At 35.7% G+C, this 14,272-nt stretch overlaps 2 protein-coding genes across 3 annotated transcripts in view; one reads left to right on the plus strand and one right to left on the minus strand.

Annotated features, from left to right (window-relative positions):
- The window catches only part of LOC124359500 (ras GTPase-activating protein raskol-like), a 342,763-nt gene that overhangs the window by 286,302 nt on the left and 42,189 nt on the right, over positions 1 to 14,272 (minus strand). The window lies entirely within an intron of this gene.
- Positions 1,384 to 8,279, plus strand: LOC124359501. Its single transcript, XM_046812282.1, has 2 exons — positions 1,384 to 1,740; positions 7,587 to 8,279. The coding sequence occupies exons 1-2, from the start codon at positions 1,548 to 1,550 to the stop codon at positions 8,105 to 8,107; spliced, it is 714 nt and encodes a 237-aa protein (XP_046668238.1). The 5' UTR covers positions 1,384 to 1,547; the 3' UTR covers positions 8,108 to 8,279.

Raw genomic sequence — 14,272 nt, forward strand, 5'->3', positions numbered from 1 at the left:
TCCCAATAGTTGTTTTCCTGACCTCGTAGTAGGGAGGCAATATCTGAATCAAATGATTTTCCTCGATACAGTGAAACATTTTACCATAAACACAGTATTATATCGTTTTAAGGTCAGATTCCGTTATATGCCCCCAACGCTTAAACTTCTTTCTATGAACTTAGAACGTAATAAAACGATGTAGTTGAGTAACAGAACTAACATTCCATCAATCAACAAGCATTTCCAGGTATTGCGATCGGTATTGTTGTCGCTGTTATCTTATCTTTCTCGAGAATCCCAATTACGGCAGGCCGCGCGGCATCACATGATTATTTAAGTTTTTTTTACGGTACATAATTGCCTTTCCATAACAATTCAATTTATATTTCTGATCAGCCCCTCTAGAATGAATTTGATATTTTACTGATAGGTACTATCTCGGGGTATGTTTTTCTTTCGTTGACATCAACGCGGGCTGCCTAGGCCCTAGGCGGACCTAGGCAGCCCGCGCTGATGGCCGGAGGCACTCGCATTTAGGGTGGCGGAGTGTGATCAAGAATAAAAACAAGTTTTGTGTGTTTTATTAAATAAAGAGTTTACTTTTTGTTTGGTAGCGTTTGTTTTTGTAGAATTTTTGTGTTTGGAGAAATGTAGGGGTGTGGTCGATATAATACGTAAGTACCCTTTTTTCTTAGCTAGTAACCAATTGTAATTCATTATAATCATCCGTAAATGAAAAATTAGTGTTGGGCGCATAATGTTAGTTCTGTTACTCAACTACATCGTTTTATAACGTTCTAAGTTCATTGAAAAAAAATCAAGAGTTGGGGGCATATAACGGAATCTGACCCGTTTTAAATTCGTTCATGTTGGTTTTGACTTTTTTTTAAGAATGGAAGCAAATTTAAAACTTGTCTGAAGACTCGTATTGTAGTATTAAGTATTACAGTATTTGTTCGATGTAAATATTCCAAACAATTAAAATACATCTGACCTTCGGGTAACAGACAGGGAATGAACGATTTTGGCACTCCGCATATTGTAACCGGAAACGTGTGACAACTTACACAGAGCACGTTCCTCTGTTCATCTATCCAATCCCAGATTAGCATGCAGCATTCGTCCTTCTATTGTACCAGGTGAATATGTATTCCTCATATTCCAAAACACATTCGGCACACTTGACTCTTTCCTTTCGCCGAATTGAAGGTACCGCTGCTACATTCAAGGTATTTTTATTTTACTAGAGAATATGTTTAAAAAATAGTTACTATTCGTTTGCGCAGTGAATTGTCTAGACTGTGAGCATGGTGTGGACTGTGGTGGTCGCTGTGGCATCGTTGTTACCGGCGCCACAACGCAGCTGGTGAGGGGAGGGGGGAAACGGCGCGACCAGACTACAGTTGGCAGCGCCACTTGTCAGCTACAGCTACAATAGCTGCAAGTAATAACGTGGCGCGACTCACAGCAGTCAGCACAACGACTAGCTGGAGCTGGAGCTGGAGCGTCCAGTAGTGTAACACTGCAGTGTAGGCGGATAAACCAGAGCGTGGGCGTGTCACGACATGCACGACGAGACAGCTAGATGCAACTTCGACACTGAGACCTTCATATTCGAGGTGCAGGCTCGACCCGCGATATGGGACGTCAACTCGGAGGAATACACGGACCGAGACCTCAAAAGGAAGTGCTGGCTGGACCTCTCCGAGATGTTCATCGACAAAGGAGACGCCACCAAGAAAGACATAGCCGAATTTTGTAAGTAGGCGACACTTAGTAACCATTATACTGTATAATGTAGTGTACTTTTAAAAATACTGTAATAAATTGTAAGTAAAATAACATGTTTATATTGCACATATCATTAACAAAGATTGTCGTAGAGTACATACATTCAAAATCATAGTGATTACAAAAATAAAAAAAATAAAATAAAATGCAATAGGACACATGCACCTGGAGTATGATCACTGCTAAGTATTGTAGCTCTGAATCACCTCTAGTGCGTCCTAAGAGCGAACCCGGGGACAAAAGGATGCACCTGGAGTATGATCACTGCTAAGTACTGTAGCTCTGAATCACCTCTAGTGCGTCCTAAGAGCGAACCCGGGGACAAAAGGATGCACCTGGAGTATGATCACTGCTAAGTACTGTAGCTCTGAATCACCTCTAGTGCGTCCTAAGAGCGAACCCGGGGACAAAAGGATGCACCTGGAGTATGATCACTGCTAAGTATTGTAGCTCTGAATCACCTTTAGTGCGTCCTAAGAGCGAACCCGGGGACAAAAGGATGCACCTGGAGTATGATCACCGCTAAGTATTGTAGCTCTGAATCACCTCTAGTGCGTCCTAAGAGCAAACCCGGGGACAATAGGATGAGGGTGACTCAAAACAAGTAGACCGTACAGTATTAATCCTCAACATAACTCATAGAGAATAATATTATAATATTACAAAGAACAAACAGCATACTGTGATGTAATAATTAATTATAACGACATGACAAGGGGTTTTTCTTTTAATTCTTGTCGTTGCCCATCGTTTATCCATCTAAGTTTTAAAAAAAGCTCTAGAGAATCGAAACTTGTGTCATAGCAGCTTACTCTAAATCCAAGAAATAACCCTATATTCTAAGGTCAAAAGTCAAAGGTCAGTTTGTCTATCTGTTTGCCCGAGTGTGCGGTAACGTTTGATATAAAGGTTCTGCGGAATTGAAAATTGGTACATAGGTCTATCTACGTCCAAAGTCGTTCGGCTGTGCGACAACTCTTTTGTAATGTTTTATCAGATTCGAAGTACTCCGTTACGTTATTTTAAAAGGTTGGATTTAGGAATTTCGTAAAATATTTCATGCTTCTCGTTTATTAATTACGGCACTTCAGTCGAGGGACTAAGAATTCCAAAATAGTAATAACGTAAATCAGTTAGTTACTCATCATTCTCAGTTGAAATGTGAACCTCTAAGAAATTAAAAAAAATAGTATTGCATTACAAGATTGATATCTGCTGTTTCTTAAACGCGTTAAAGGTAATTGTATAATTATGTATATTCTATTGATTAATGTTTGTTGTAAGTTTCTAATACAAATTTACTAGTTCGAATTCATTAATTTATTACATGTTGGCGTTACGTAATGTAAACTGGTAGATGAGTACATAACACCAACATCTAGTCTGGATAGGTTTGTAGTTTTTGAGCCAGAGTATATCCACCCATATTAAATATGGTTACTGCTTGATTGGATACTGATGCCGACTAGCGCCACCTCAAAGCACTAAACCCACCACGCGTACAGTCCACACCACACTCACTCTCTGTATTATTTCTCTGAACGAACAGTACTTGTCTATCCTCCTTTCATGTGTGAGGGCTAAGAGAGTCTATATATAACCACAACTCGTACGTAACAATAGCCAATCTGGCAATTCAATTTAAAAAGCATTTATAACAGCATAACAATAGTTTTGATTTTTACTCTAGGTGCACATAAAAACTAAAACAAACAAAATGAATTAAATGTATTAACCAACCCTCCAAGTGCTGGTATCGCACTGTGAGACACGTTTGTGTTCGTCAAATTAACGCCGAACGATTCGTTCAATACATTTTTAGTTTGTTTAAAAGCACACGGGATAGTTAAATTTTTCCCCTGACAAAACCGGAATAATAATAGTATTTCGAAAGTTCTGAAATGTTTTAATAATAGCAGTCACCTATACGTGCAATGTACTTCTCCTGTTTATTTATTTCAACGGCCAACAGCAATTTACACAGTTTATTGATATTAAGAAGGCATTTGACACCGTAGATCATGAGATTTTGCTAGAAAAATTGGGTAACTGTGGATTTAGAGGTACAGCTCAAAAGTGGTTTAGTAGTTATTTAAGCAAACGACAGCAATGTGTCAAAGTGGAAAATAGTTTTAGCGAAAGTGGGGAAGTTATTTGTGGAGTGCCACAAGGTTCTGTATTAGGTGCAATCTTGTTTATAATTTTTATTAATGATTTGTGTAATGGAAAATTCAAGGGAGAATTAACAGCTTTTGCAGATGATACTGCTCTCTGCTATAAGGTGAAGACAAGGGAACTTATAACTTCCAATATGAGAATGGATTTAAATGCTCTTAACTGGTGGTTTAGAAAGAATAAATTGGTCTTGAGTACTGAAAAGACTACGTATATTAATTTTTCTTTGAGACAAAATTTTAATGTACAAAATGACTTAGTTTATAAATGTCAAGTCTGTTTAGAAAGTGGAATTGTATGTGATAATTGTGCTAAAGTTCAAAAAGGTACCAGTACAAAATATTTAGGAGTTTTATTGGACCAAGATTTAAATTGGAAGTTACATCTTACAAAATTGAAAAATAAAATTCTACAAAGTATACGTATGTTCTATTTTGTCCGCGACATGTGTCCCCAGAGTATTCTAAGAACTCTTTACTTTGCTCTAGTTAATAGTAGATTAGAGTATGGTATTACATGTTGGGGAGGAACCTACATTACAAATTTGAAACCACTTGTTACTTTGCAGAAAGTGTTTGTAAGAATTATTCTGAAGAAAAGTAGACTTGATTCGTCTTTTCCATGTTTTATCCAGCTAAGAATATTACCATTGAGATCTCTTTTCATATTTAAAACCTTGAAATTCGTATTTAATAATAAAAAATTTAAAAATAATGAAATTTTGCATACAATGAATACAAGAAGCACTTCTAATATTTTTGTTCCGAAACCTAATTTAACTTTTTATATTAAAACATTTAACTTCTTAGCACCATGGCTATTTAATAAACTGAGTGATGATATTAAATTACAAACAAACTATAGATTATTTGTTAAACTAAGTCAGGGTGTGGTTGCTAACTCAGGAGAATCCTGAGACTTTATTGTGTATTGTGCGATGACATTACGTACATAAATAAATTGACAAAATAGGTTTTTGTTTTAAGGAGGCATTGTTAGGTAACAATGGTAGGCATTCATACAGGTTTCATGTGTACCTATGTATGTATGCGGTATGTTTTATAGGTATGTATCTGTATAAGTGTATGTGTGCGAGTGTGCGTGTGTGTGTGTAAAATATGATTGATTTAGGCATTTTGTTAAGAAGAGAAAGTATTTTGTTTTTTGTATGTTGTACTTGATTATTATAATTAGTTATATTTTTAGTAAATAAAAAAGGTATAATGCTTTGTTTTGTTTTTAGGCTATTTAATTAGTTCAGTTGATAGATTAGTCCATAAGGTGCTTCTATAGAAGCACATCTTTTGTTTTTAGTTTTTGTTTGTTATATCACAGTAGAGTTGTTAATAAATTATAAGCTAATGCTCCTGAACTCATTAATTTTTAATAGTTATAATTATTATGATGGAACCCCTAGATGGGCTAATTAGTAGCCTTAGGGGCCCTATTATTTTCCTTTGAGGTCAGCCTGGGTCTTAGAATATGTATAATTGTACTATTCAATTGTTTTGAGATTTAAAAATGCTAAGTATGTTTTGTAAAGTATGACTTCATGAGGAGAATAAAGATATATATTTATTTATTTAAAGATTATGTTTCATATATCAAAATCTTCCAAAGATTTGACTTGAGAAACATTAAAGTTAATAATATGTAACACTGAACAACAAAAATTGTCAAGCGCCAAACACTACGCAATCGCTGTATACTTTCTAGTTTTTTGTTTGTATAATTCGCATTATAACATACATTTAGCTTTGGTTGTTTAAATTTTGTGAAAAAGATCGTTTGGAAATAGTTTATTTTGAAATAATGTTCTCAGTGGTCTATGTGTGCTAATTTTGGCCAACAGGACTGCTTTTCCACTGTACAGTTTAGTTTTTATTCGAAATAGTAAGTAAATTTTGTCAGAATTAAATTTGAATCGGTTTGTATAATTTGGAATTTGATGTGAATTATTTTGGAAAACATATTATCTCCAGCAGGTAAATTATTTTTAAACTTAGTTTAATTTTAAATTTACAAATAATGCGTTCCATGTTTTATGTTATAACTTAATAGTAATGCGTTTGATAATCGCCCATCAATTTCATTAAAGTAGTTTAATCAGCACTTAAAGGGGCTTTAATACATTGAGCATTATGCTAGAATTTAGTTTATAGTAATAAACAAACATGTTTTATTACGTGAACAGTAAAGTATTAAGTAAAGTTAAAAAGAAACTAAACCATTATCAGTTAAATTCTGTCTCATATTGTCTTCTCTAGATGACAAATAGTGGATACAATATAGATACATTATTAACCAGAGCCAGGCAGTTTTGCAACCAGACCTAACAAGATCCATTCTCATCCTTACATCCTTTATAGTATTGTATGGTTGAGTGGATACACTGTGATTCGGTACTCTGTCTGGCTCGTTACAATTGTCAGCTTTTGAAAACCGGTCTTGTGTTTTGGAAGACATCATTCTATTGACAAGGTAGCCCCCTTTGACAAGCCCAGTCTTGGGTTGTTAGTGAAAGCGTTTTTTGTTCAAGCACAACTAATAAAGGACGGCGTAAAAACCGAATGCACACGAACTATTGTGTCTTAAATCTATAGCATTATTAGCAAAAGGGATTTCCCCTAGTCGCCTCGCACGTAAGGACCAACCCGACCTGCCGTTTTCCGTCCTTGATTATTCAGTAACACATTTTTGGTATTATGTTTCTCGTTATGATGTTTACTAATATATATATACCTATAAGTATATATAGGTATATACTAATCACTTTAAGATAGCAGAGCAAATAACAAGCCTGAGCTTCATGGGGGAAGTGCACACTGTGACTAATAGGGCGGAAATTTGGCCGGTCCTAATTACACTGATCCCACAATTCCCATCATGCTAGTCCCACCTGCCTCAAGTAGTAACAATACGTACAACATTAGTTTCCCAATCTTTCACAACATAACGTCTTATATGAAACTGTGTAGGAATATCTACTAAAACTTTGTTATTGTAACTACAAGATTATAATCGCTGTGGGATAAATGAATTTTGGTAGAATAGACCAAACGTTAATTAGAGGCTCATTACATTTTGTGTATCGCGTAGTGTACTCTATAGCAGTCTAATATCGTTTAATGAGAGAATTTTGGGTAAAAATAATACATTACGTAGTAACCGTTCTAGGCAAAAGTGGACGTTGAGATTTAATAAAAATCTGGACCACAACTTCTAAACAGCAAAAAACTATTTAAAATTTTGTGATTTTACAATGACCAAACAAATCTACACTTACCTTTAATTTGTGTTCCTGCCGGATTGTAAGTCATCTCCATCCAAATAAAACGAAAAGAGAATGGGATAAAAATGCCCTTCCATGACAGTAATGCTATTTGCCGCTGTGATTATGGGTGTTAAATGTTAACTGTTTCGCGTCTGATGACAAGTGTGTTATTGTAAATCACAAAGGCAATCATACGATTCAAGGAATATAATATTAAGTACCTTTTTCTTGATACCGTTTGTCAAACCTCGAGCACAATGAAAAATAATTTGGACTGTATATCCTATAAGATTATGCATGCTATTTCAAAATATACTGATAATAATGTTGATTATTTTAACAGGTTAGTTTCTATCTGTTGCAGGTAGGGCGATACAGCGGCGTTGGAAAAGTCTAAGAGATTGCTACACCAGAGAATGTCACAGAATGATGAAGAGAGGCGAATCCGGGACTTCGAACCAGAGGACTTACATGTACTACAGGCACCTGTCCTTCCTGAGCGGGGTCATCAGAAGCAAGGGTGTGTCCAGCGACACGGAGGACGGGAGTTGCGGGCCGTCCACGGTAGAGGCAGGGTTGCTGGGGGAGGACGAGGACGGAGACAGTGGACCAGAATCTCCCGTGACCTCCGCGACCCCTGTCCTCACGGACAGCAGGAAGAGGAAGAGGCCAGACAGACAGTTCGAGGAGGACGAAGATACTCCAGTCCACTGTGTGATAAAGCCCCGAAAAAGGAAACAAGAGAACGAAGCTGAGGACAGTGACAGAATATTTTTGATGTCCTTGTTGGACCCAATAAAAGATGTACCAGAGAGATCGCGGTTTACATTAAGAATGGAGATTATGAAAGTTATTGACAATTTTAGAAATAAAACGATGAAATGAAGACACTACCAAAGTATGCCCTGGTCTTGCAGACTGTTGGTGTCACAGCGCGTCGTCGTCTCGTCAGCCAGATTGATCATTTATAAGTTTAATATATGATCATTAAATTTTGTTTGATAGCATTCATAATTTGTTTATTATGATTGATTAAATAGGGTTTTCTCAAAAAGGATTATTACTATTTATTTTGTTGTCCGCCGAATTTACAATGTTCAAGGCCTTTTAACATATGTAAAGAAGGTTGAAATAATGTTTTGTAATTGATTACAAAATTCTCGACAAAAAAGGATGTTATATTTTTCAGAAACGAAACAAAATTCTAACACTAAAGGTTTCACTTTATGCCCAACATTATTTCGCATTTTCCGGAACAATACTAATAACAATATTTTGGAACAGGATAACCTCATGTTTCTGTGTTACGTTTTCACAAAAAAATACAATTCTACACATCCTTCATGTCCAGATATTGTTCATAATTATCAAACCGTAATTTTTCTAAAAACAATTATGTTTTAATTGTTTTGTTTTTCTTTTTAATAGTATTGTTTTATTATTATTTTAAAATATTTCCATTAATTTGAAAATTACTTAATTTTATCCAAGTCAGGCTCTTGTATCATTCTTTGACTCTTTGTTACTATTTGCCTATGCCTAGTACAACAGCAATAAACCAAATACTATTGTACAATTGATATAAGTTACTATACTAAATCTGTCCATAGTATTGTCATCTTGCCTTTATGTTTAAACAATTCACACCCCAATGATGTTATACCACGACACCGGTAAGAGATCATCTTGCCTTTATGTTTAAACAATTCACACCCCAATGATGTTATACCACGACACCGGTAAGAGATCATCTTGCCTTTATGTTTAAACAATTCACACCCCAATGATGTTATACCACGACACCGGTAAGAGATCATCTTTCACGATTTGTATGGGCAAGGAGAAATTTTGCTTATAGCAAATGTATTTTGTAATTTGGAACTAACAATCTTGAAGCTCACAGAAGTAAAGGGATTTTATACAGGTTATTTGTTTTTCTTGTGGGCCTGTTTAACAAAAATGTTTAAATACATTAATACCAGGTTTGTCCTCACGATAAAAGTTATTGGCACTCGCCAAAGTCCAACAAGAGAAAAAGTGGTACGTCAAAAATCCAAGTATCTACCTGTATATCCAAATCATTCAGCATGAAGAAAAACCAAACTCGGTTTTTGGACAACCAAATACGAGGATGGAATCCAATCCTCAAAATTTAATGTTCTGTTATTATAGCATAACGATTGGTTATCCTTTCAACTTGCAGAAGCTTTAATAATGCTGTATTGATTTAAACATCGCTTTTAATCTACTAAAAAGGTTTAACTGTTACACTCTTACTTACGACAACAAAGGCTCCTTGAACAAACACCGGCTGTGGGTGGGTGGTAACACTTCAGCCGTCCATATTCGTTAGGTGGTTAGGAATTCCCCACAGAGGAGGGAGATATCTGGTGGTCGGGATTGTAAATATCATCATCATACTGTTGCACTCTAGCACACAGGCTGATGAGATTGCCTATCTAGCCCAGCACTTGCAGCTCACTGAAGTTTATTGCGTGCACCAAGCTGTTGATGCTTTATATAAAGGCATCAGAAATCAAAAACAACGTTTTGATTTGTTCAGTCATGGATAAGACTTTCGGAATATCAAAGATTTAATTGGCAACAGGAAGTCTTTCATGATGTTTCTAAGTGTGTTTTTTACCGAAATAAATAAATTATATTAATAACATTTGTTATTAATTGCTCTAAGTAAGTAAGACAGGGAAACCTGAGTGACGCAAGGTCAGAGAACATTTGAGAGCATGAACGTGAACAACCCAAAAAAACCGTTTTTAATGACCAATTCTATCTCTTTAGAATAATTGCAAGGCTCGAGGAATGTGTTTCAAGTTTAAAGAGAACTTGAACGTGAATTTAAAAATAAATTAGAGGAAGCATAATATACTAATTTGGGAGGAAAGCCATTAACGTTCACACCACAACGGAAATATCGAAAGTTGGATGAGGTCGATTTCAAAATAATCGAAGCACTTGAGCTTTCTAACCGTAACAGTACGATGTCTTTGTAATATTCTACCTCATCAGGAAACATTTGGTGAAAGTGACGTGTTTCAATTTAAAATGGGAGTTCTGCAAATTATTGATATTATAAAGTAAAGTAAAAACAATGGAAGAACATTTCCATGCACCATATACAAACCAAAGGATTTTACACACTGTTCTTCAATGTCTCAATGAAGATTAATTTTTTCTAACATATTTTTGAGTGGCTACGACAAATAAAAAAATGTCCAACAGACTACTCCAGTATTGTTAAAAATCATGAAATGTTTCCATCTATGTCGCAATCGAATGCTAACAAAAGCACTTACTTTATTAAAGTGCCATTTCCAAAACAACGGATTACAAAATAACACTGATCTACCACATCTAAAAATTCAATATAATAAAGTTGAAAGCATCACTTCTCAACAGCATATATGTACCCGGACGGTTCTCCAGCCAGTAATACTCTTAGTTACTCAAACTTGACTTTTTGGAATCTCCACTTACGAAGATAATGATTTCACCAATTTGTAATTTAGTTAACAAAGCCAGCATTTCAACATGTAGGATTCTGTGTCTAATGTATCACGTTGGACGACATTCTCGCGTTTTCTGTGTAACCCATTTAATGAGAAGAACCATCGGGAAAAAACCTGCCTTTGTGAAACGTTCCGAGATGTGGAAAAATCGGCTGACTTTTTACCGCCGTCCAAAATTTAATTTTGTGCGCAAGTAGCCCACACAATAATTGCTATCTGGCCTCTTCTTGTGGTGAAAACCCGAAAAACATAAGGTTGAAGATGCAACAATTTAAAAAACATGAGGATGAAAATTGCAATGTGAAGGTAACAACTTGTATGTAGCACCAATACATTAAGCGAAGCACAAACTGAAACACAGGTGCTACCTGTATAATACGATGCGCGTGTATGATACGAGTGTGTAGGCTTTGTCATGTAAACATTGCCATGTTTACTATCTTGCAAGATTAACCCTTATGTTTGTTTTATTCTTTTAAACTTTATATTTCAAATGTTTTTTTTTAATATTTAACGAAGGCAAATTCCGTAATCCTGTAATCCCCACTTCGTTAGTAATGAACTTTAAACAAAGAATTGTTATCAAGTTAATTTACTTATTATCTCACCAAATGACGAGATTTGTAGTCCAATGATAAGGATATCGGTTAATAGGCCCAATTTGACATAATGATGTGTGACAAGTCCTTGCATATCGTTTAGTTGATGTTTACTGCTCATCTGTTGAATCTAGATAACCAAAAACCCCATTGACACCATTCTCAGAATGGCAAGCCTGAAGTTTATGACATTGTGTAAATGGTAAATTAATGAAGATTTTGACTATTTAATATAATTTCACTAACAATAAGCGTTATAATATAAAGACAAATGTTAATTATAGTATTGAACCATATTTAATTTAGTAATCTAAATTAAATATGAAAACTATTTCATGAAAATCTATGAAAAACGGATCGAAAATACGTTTAGACCGAATCTGTAGGACAAAATTTCAAATCATCACCTCTTACTTAAATTACGTACATACGCTAATTTTTGGCATCACCCCTACGTAAGACATCTAAAAATTGTTATATTAGCCTATATCTACAACCTTGCTTTTCTTGAAACCGATGGATAAATCTTTGCTAAGAAATCGATCGTAGGCCGCACTAGTTAATGGTGCAGGGCGTTAATGTTATTAATTTATATTTTACCTAGCTTTATACACTTAAAACAGACCATCAAACACATAAGTAATAATTATATCATCGTCAGACAGCTAGATAGAGTGATTAAAAGTCGCCACGTTAAGGGTCTTTTTATAGTTAGTCGATGCTGATTTAACATTTACTTGATTTAAGTGTATGGCGATTGGTTTAAGTGTGTCAAGCTAAAGGAATATGATTTCAGAAAACAATTATTTAAATAATTTTAATCCTTTTGTTACTCTCTCATTTGGACCCCTACTTGAAAATAACACGGAAGACGGACGATCCATTTCCTGGGAGAAATTTCTGTATCGATTCAAGAATTAACCAGTTGTGTTCTTATATAGAACAAACTGACTCTCGGACCGTGACTATATGTCTTGACTTCTTAAAAAAATTGAGGAAAACGGCTTATCACCGAGCGTGTGTTATGCGGGTCCCTGTGAGTGAAGTGGAAGATGCAAATGAGCGCCTAGAAGGTCCCCGGTGCACGAGTGGTCGAGGGCGGCGCGGCGCGGCGGGACATGTGCATGGAAATGAACCCAGAATAATTATTCCGCTCATGTAATAGTGAAATTCAGATTACAGGGAGAGGTTGGGGTATCGTGGTATCATTTTGTTTGCGTCACTTTCACTGATTCTAACCACAAGTGTTCTCCAGTTCAGGGCGGTTTTGGCGCTCCCTATGGCATTTCACGATATTTTACCTTCCTCCCATTATCTGTCATTAGAAACACTGCTGATAATTGTGCATCCATTGATATTTTGATATCACTGTCATAATACTATATTATCAATGTATAATCGCTTTGAACTTCAATGGCAGATCTGCAGAAGCGAGGGCTATTGTGCCAGAAACATCGGCGTTGTGTTATTTTACACGAAGACAGCGGCAAATCGTATTACAAACTCTAAATTTTGCACGGATAATAAACATTCCGTTAAGCGTACAATGAATTTAAAACAGGATTTTCACGTGTCCAAAAGTCCAGGTAAGTTTGAAAAGGGAACTGTTGGGACAACTGTTGCGTATGTAATAGCTGTATGAAAAAACCGTTCAGAGATACAAAAAATGTTGCGTTGAAAAATGTTTAGAAAATTTAGCAGGAATTTCAGGAACTTTAAATTTTTTGCCTGGGTCCATAAATAACACAGTTGTGAATTTTTATACGTTTCTAATTGTTTGGATTTTGAAAGGACAGTTATCGTTTCCACCAGCGGTGTTTTATATATACAGGGTGATTCGGTTAACCGAATCACCCTGTATATGCAGTACCGTACTCAATTTCTAGAACTGGACGTTACGGAGCTGTAACCTCCTGGGGTCTGACTGCAACATTTTGGACACATGAAGTCTCAAAACATACAATACTGCATTTTAATAAAACTCCCAGCATAAATTCAAAGTATTTAATTTTTAAGAGAGGGCCAAAACGTTGTTTCAGTGGGTTTCGTCTCAAATCTAATATCAATCTACGTATTTAGACTTTAGAACTGGGTGACGAGTTCGGTGAAGTTATGAAGAAATTTTCCTTAAGTGCAACCATAAGAACAATTTCAATAGGTCGATTTTGAATACACAGCCTTCCAAATATCTAGATTAGGCTAAACTAAATATCTTTCAATTTAAAACAAACACTCTAATAATATAGGTTTTTATTTATGTTTAACAAAAACAAAAAGCTTTATTTTGGAGTATTTTTTTTTAAATTAACATCTAATTTCCAATAAGAAAAGAGCTTCAAGAATGTAAATATATTTCGTTTGTATGGCCCATGAATCACCTACGGTCAGGATCCATACAATGATCTTGCTTTTTTATCTTTATCGGAAAAGATTGAAGTGTTTAACAACAGGCTTATCAGCGCGGTTTGATTGTTACGTAGAATTGGTGTACATGTAACACGACCTCATACAGCCACGACTATTACGACACAATGCAGGCAAGCCCCAGGCAGAGATAAGGAGATATTGTGTGAGATAAGCGGTCAGCTGAGCTTGTGCCAACCGCCAGGTTTGTTAAACTAGTTTATTCTGGTGAAGGCCGTTTGGTGGCCCGATTTCTCGAACGGTTCAGACTTGGCCACTTGTACTTCCTACCTGACCTTGCAGTCCAACAAATGTGGCAGACATAAAACTACAACAGAAACACATTCACAAATACGACATTAACATCGTTGTCGATCCCTAAAAATACAATGGTCGTGAACTCAGTTTTGGCCTTTCTCAATAAATGGGACAGCATATCTAATGCAATAGATTTGAAAAATATTGCGTATGAAGGACGGTATGCAATGTACTTTAAATATGAACACTAGAAAGCAAACAAC

Source organism: Homalodisca vitripennis, chromosome 4 (genome assembly GCF_021130785.1).
Source record: "Homalodisca vitripennis isolate AUS2020 chromosome 4, UT_GWSS_2.1, whole genome shotgun sequence".
NCBI classification, from domain to species: domain Eukaryota; kingdom Metazoa; phylum Arthropoda; class Insecta; order Hemiptera; family Cicadellidae; genus Homalodisca; species Homalodisca vitripennis.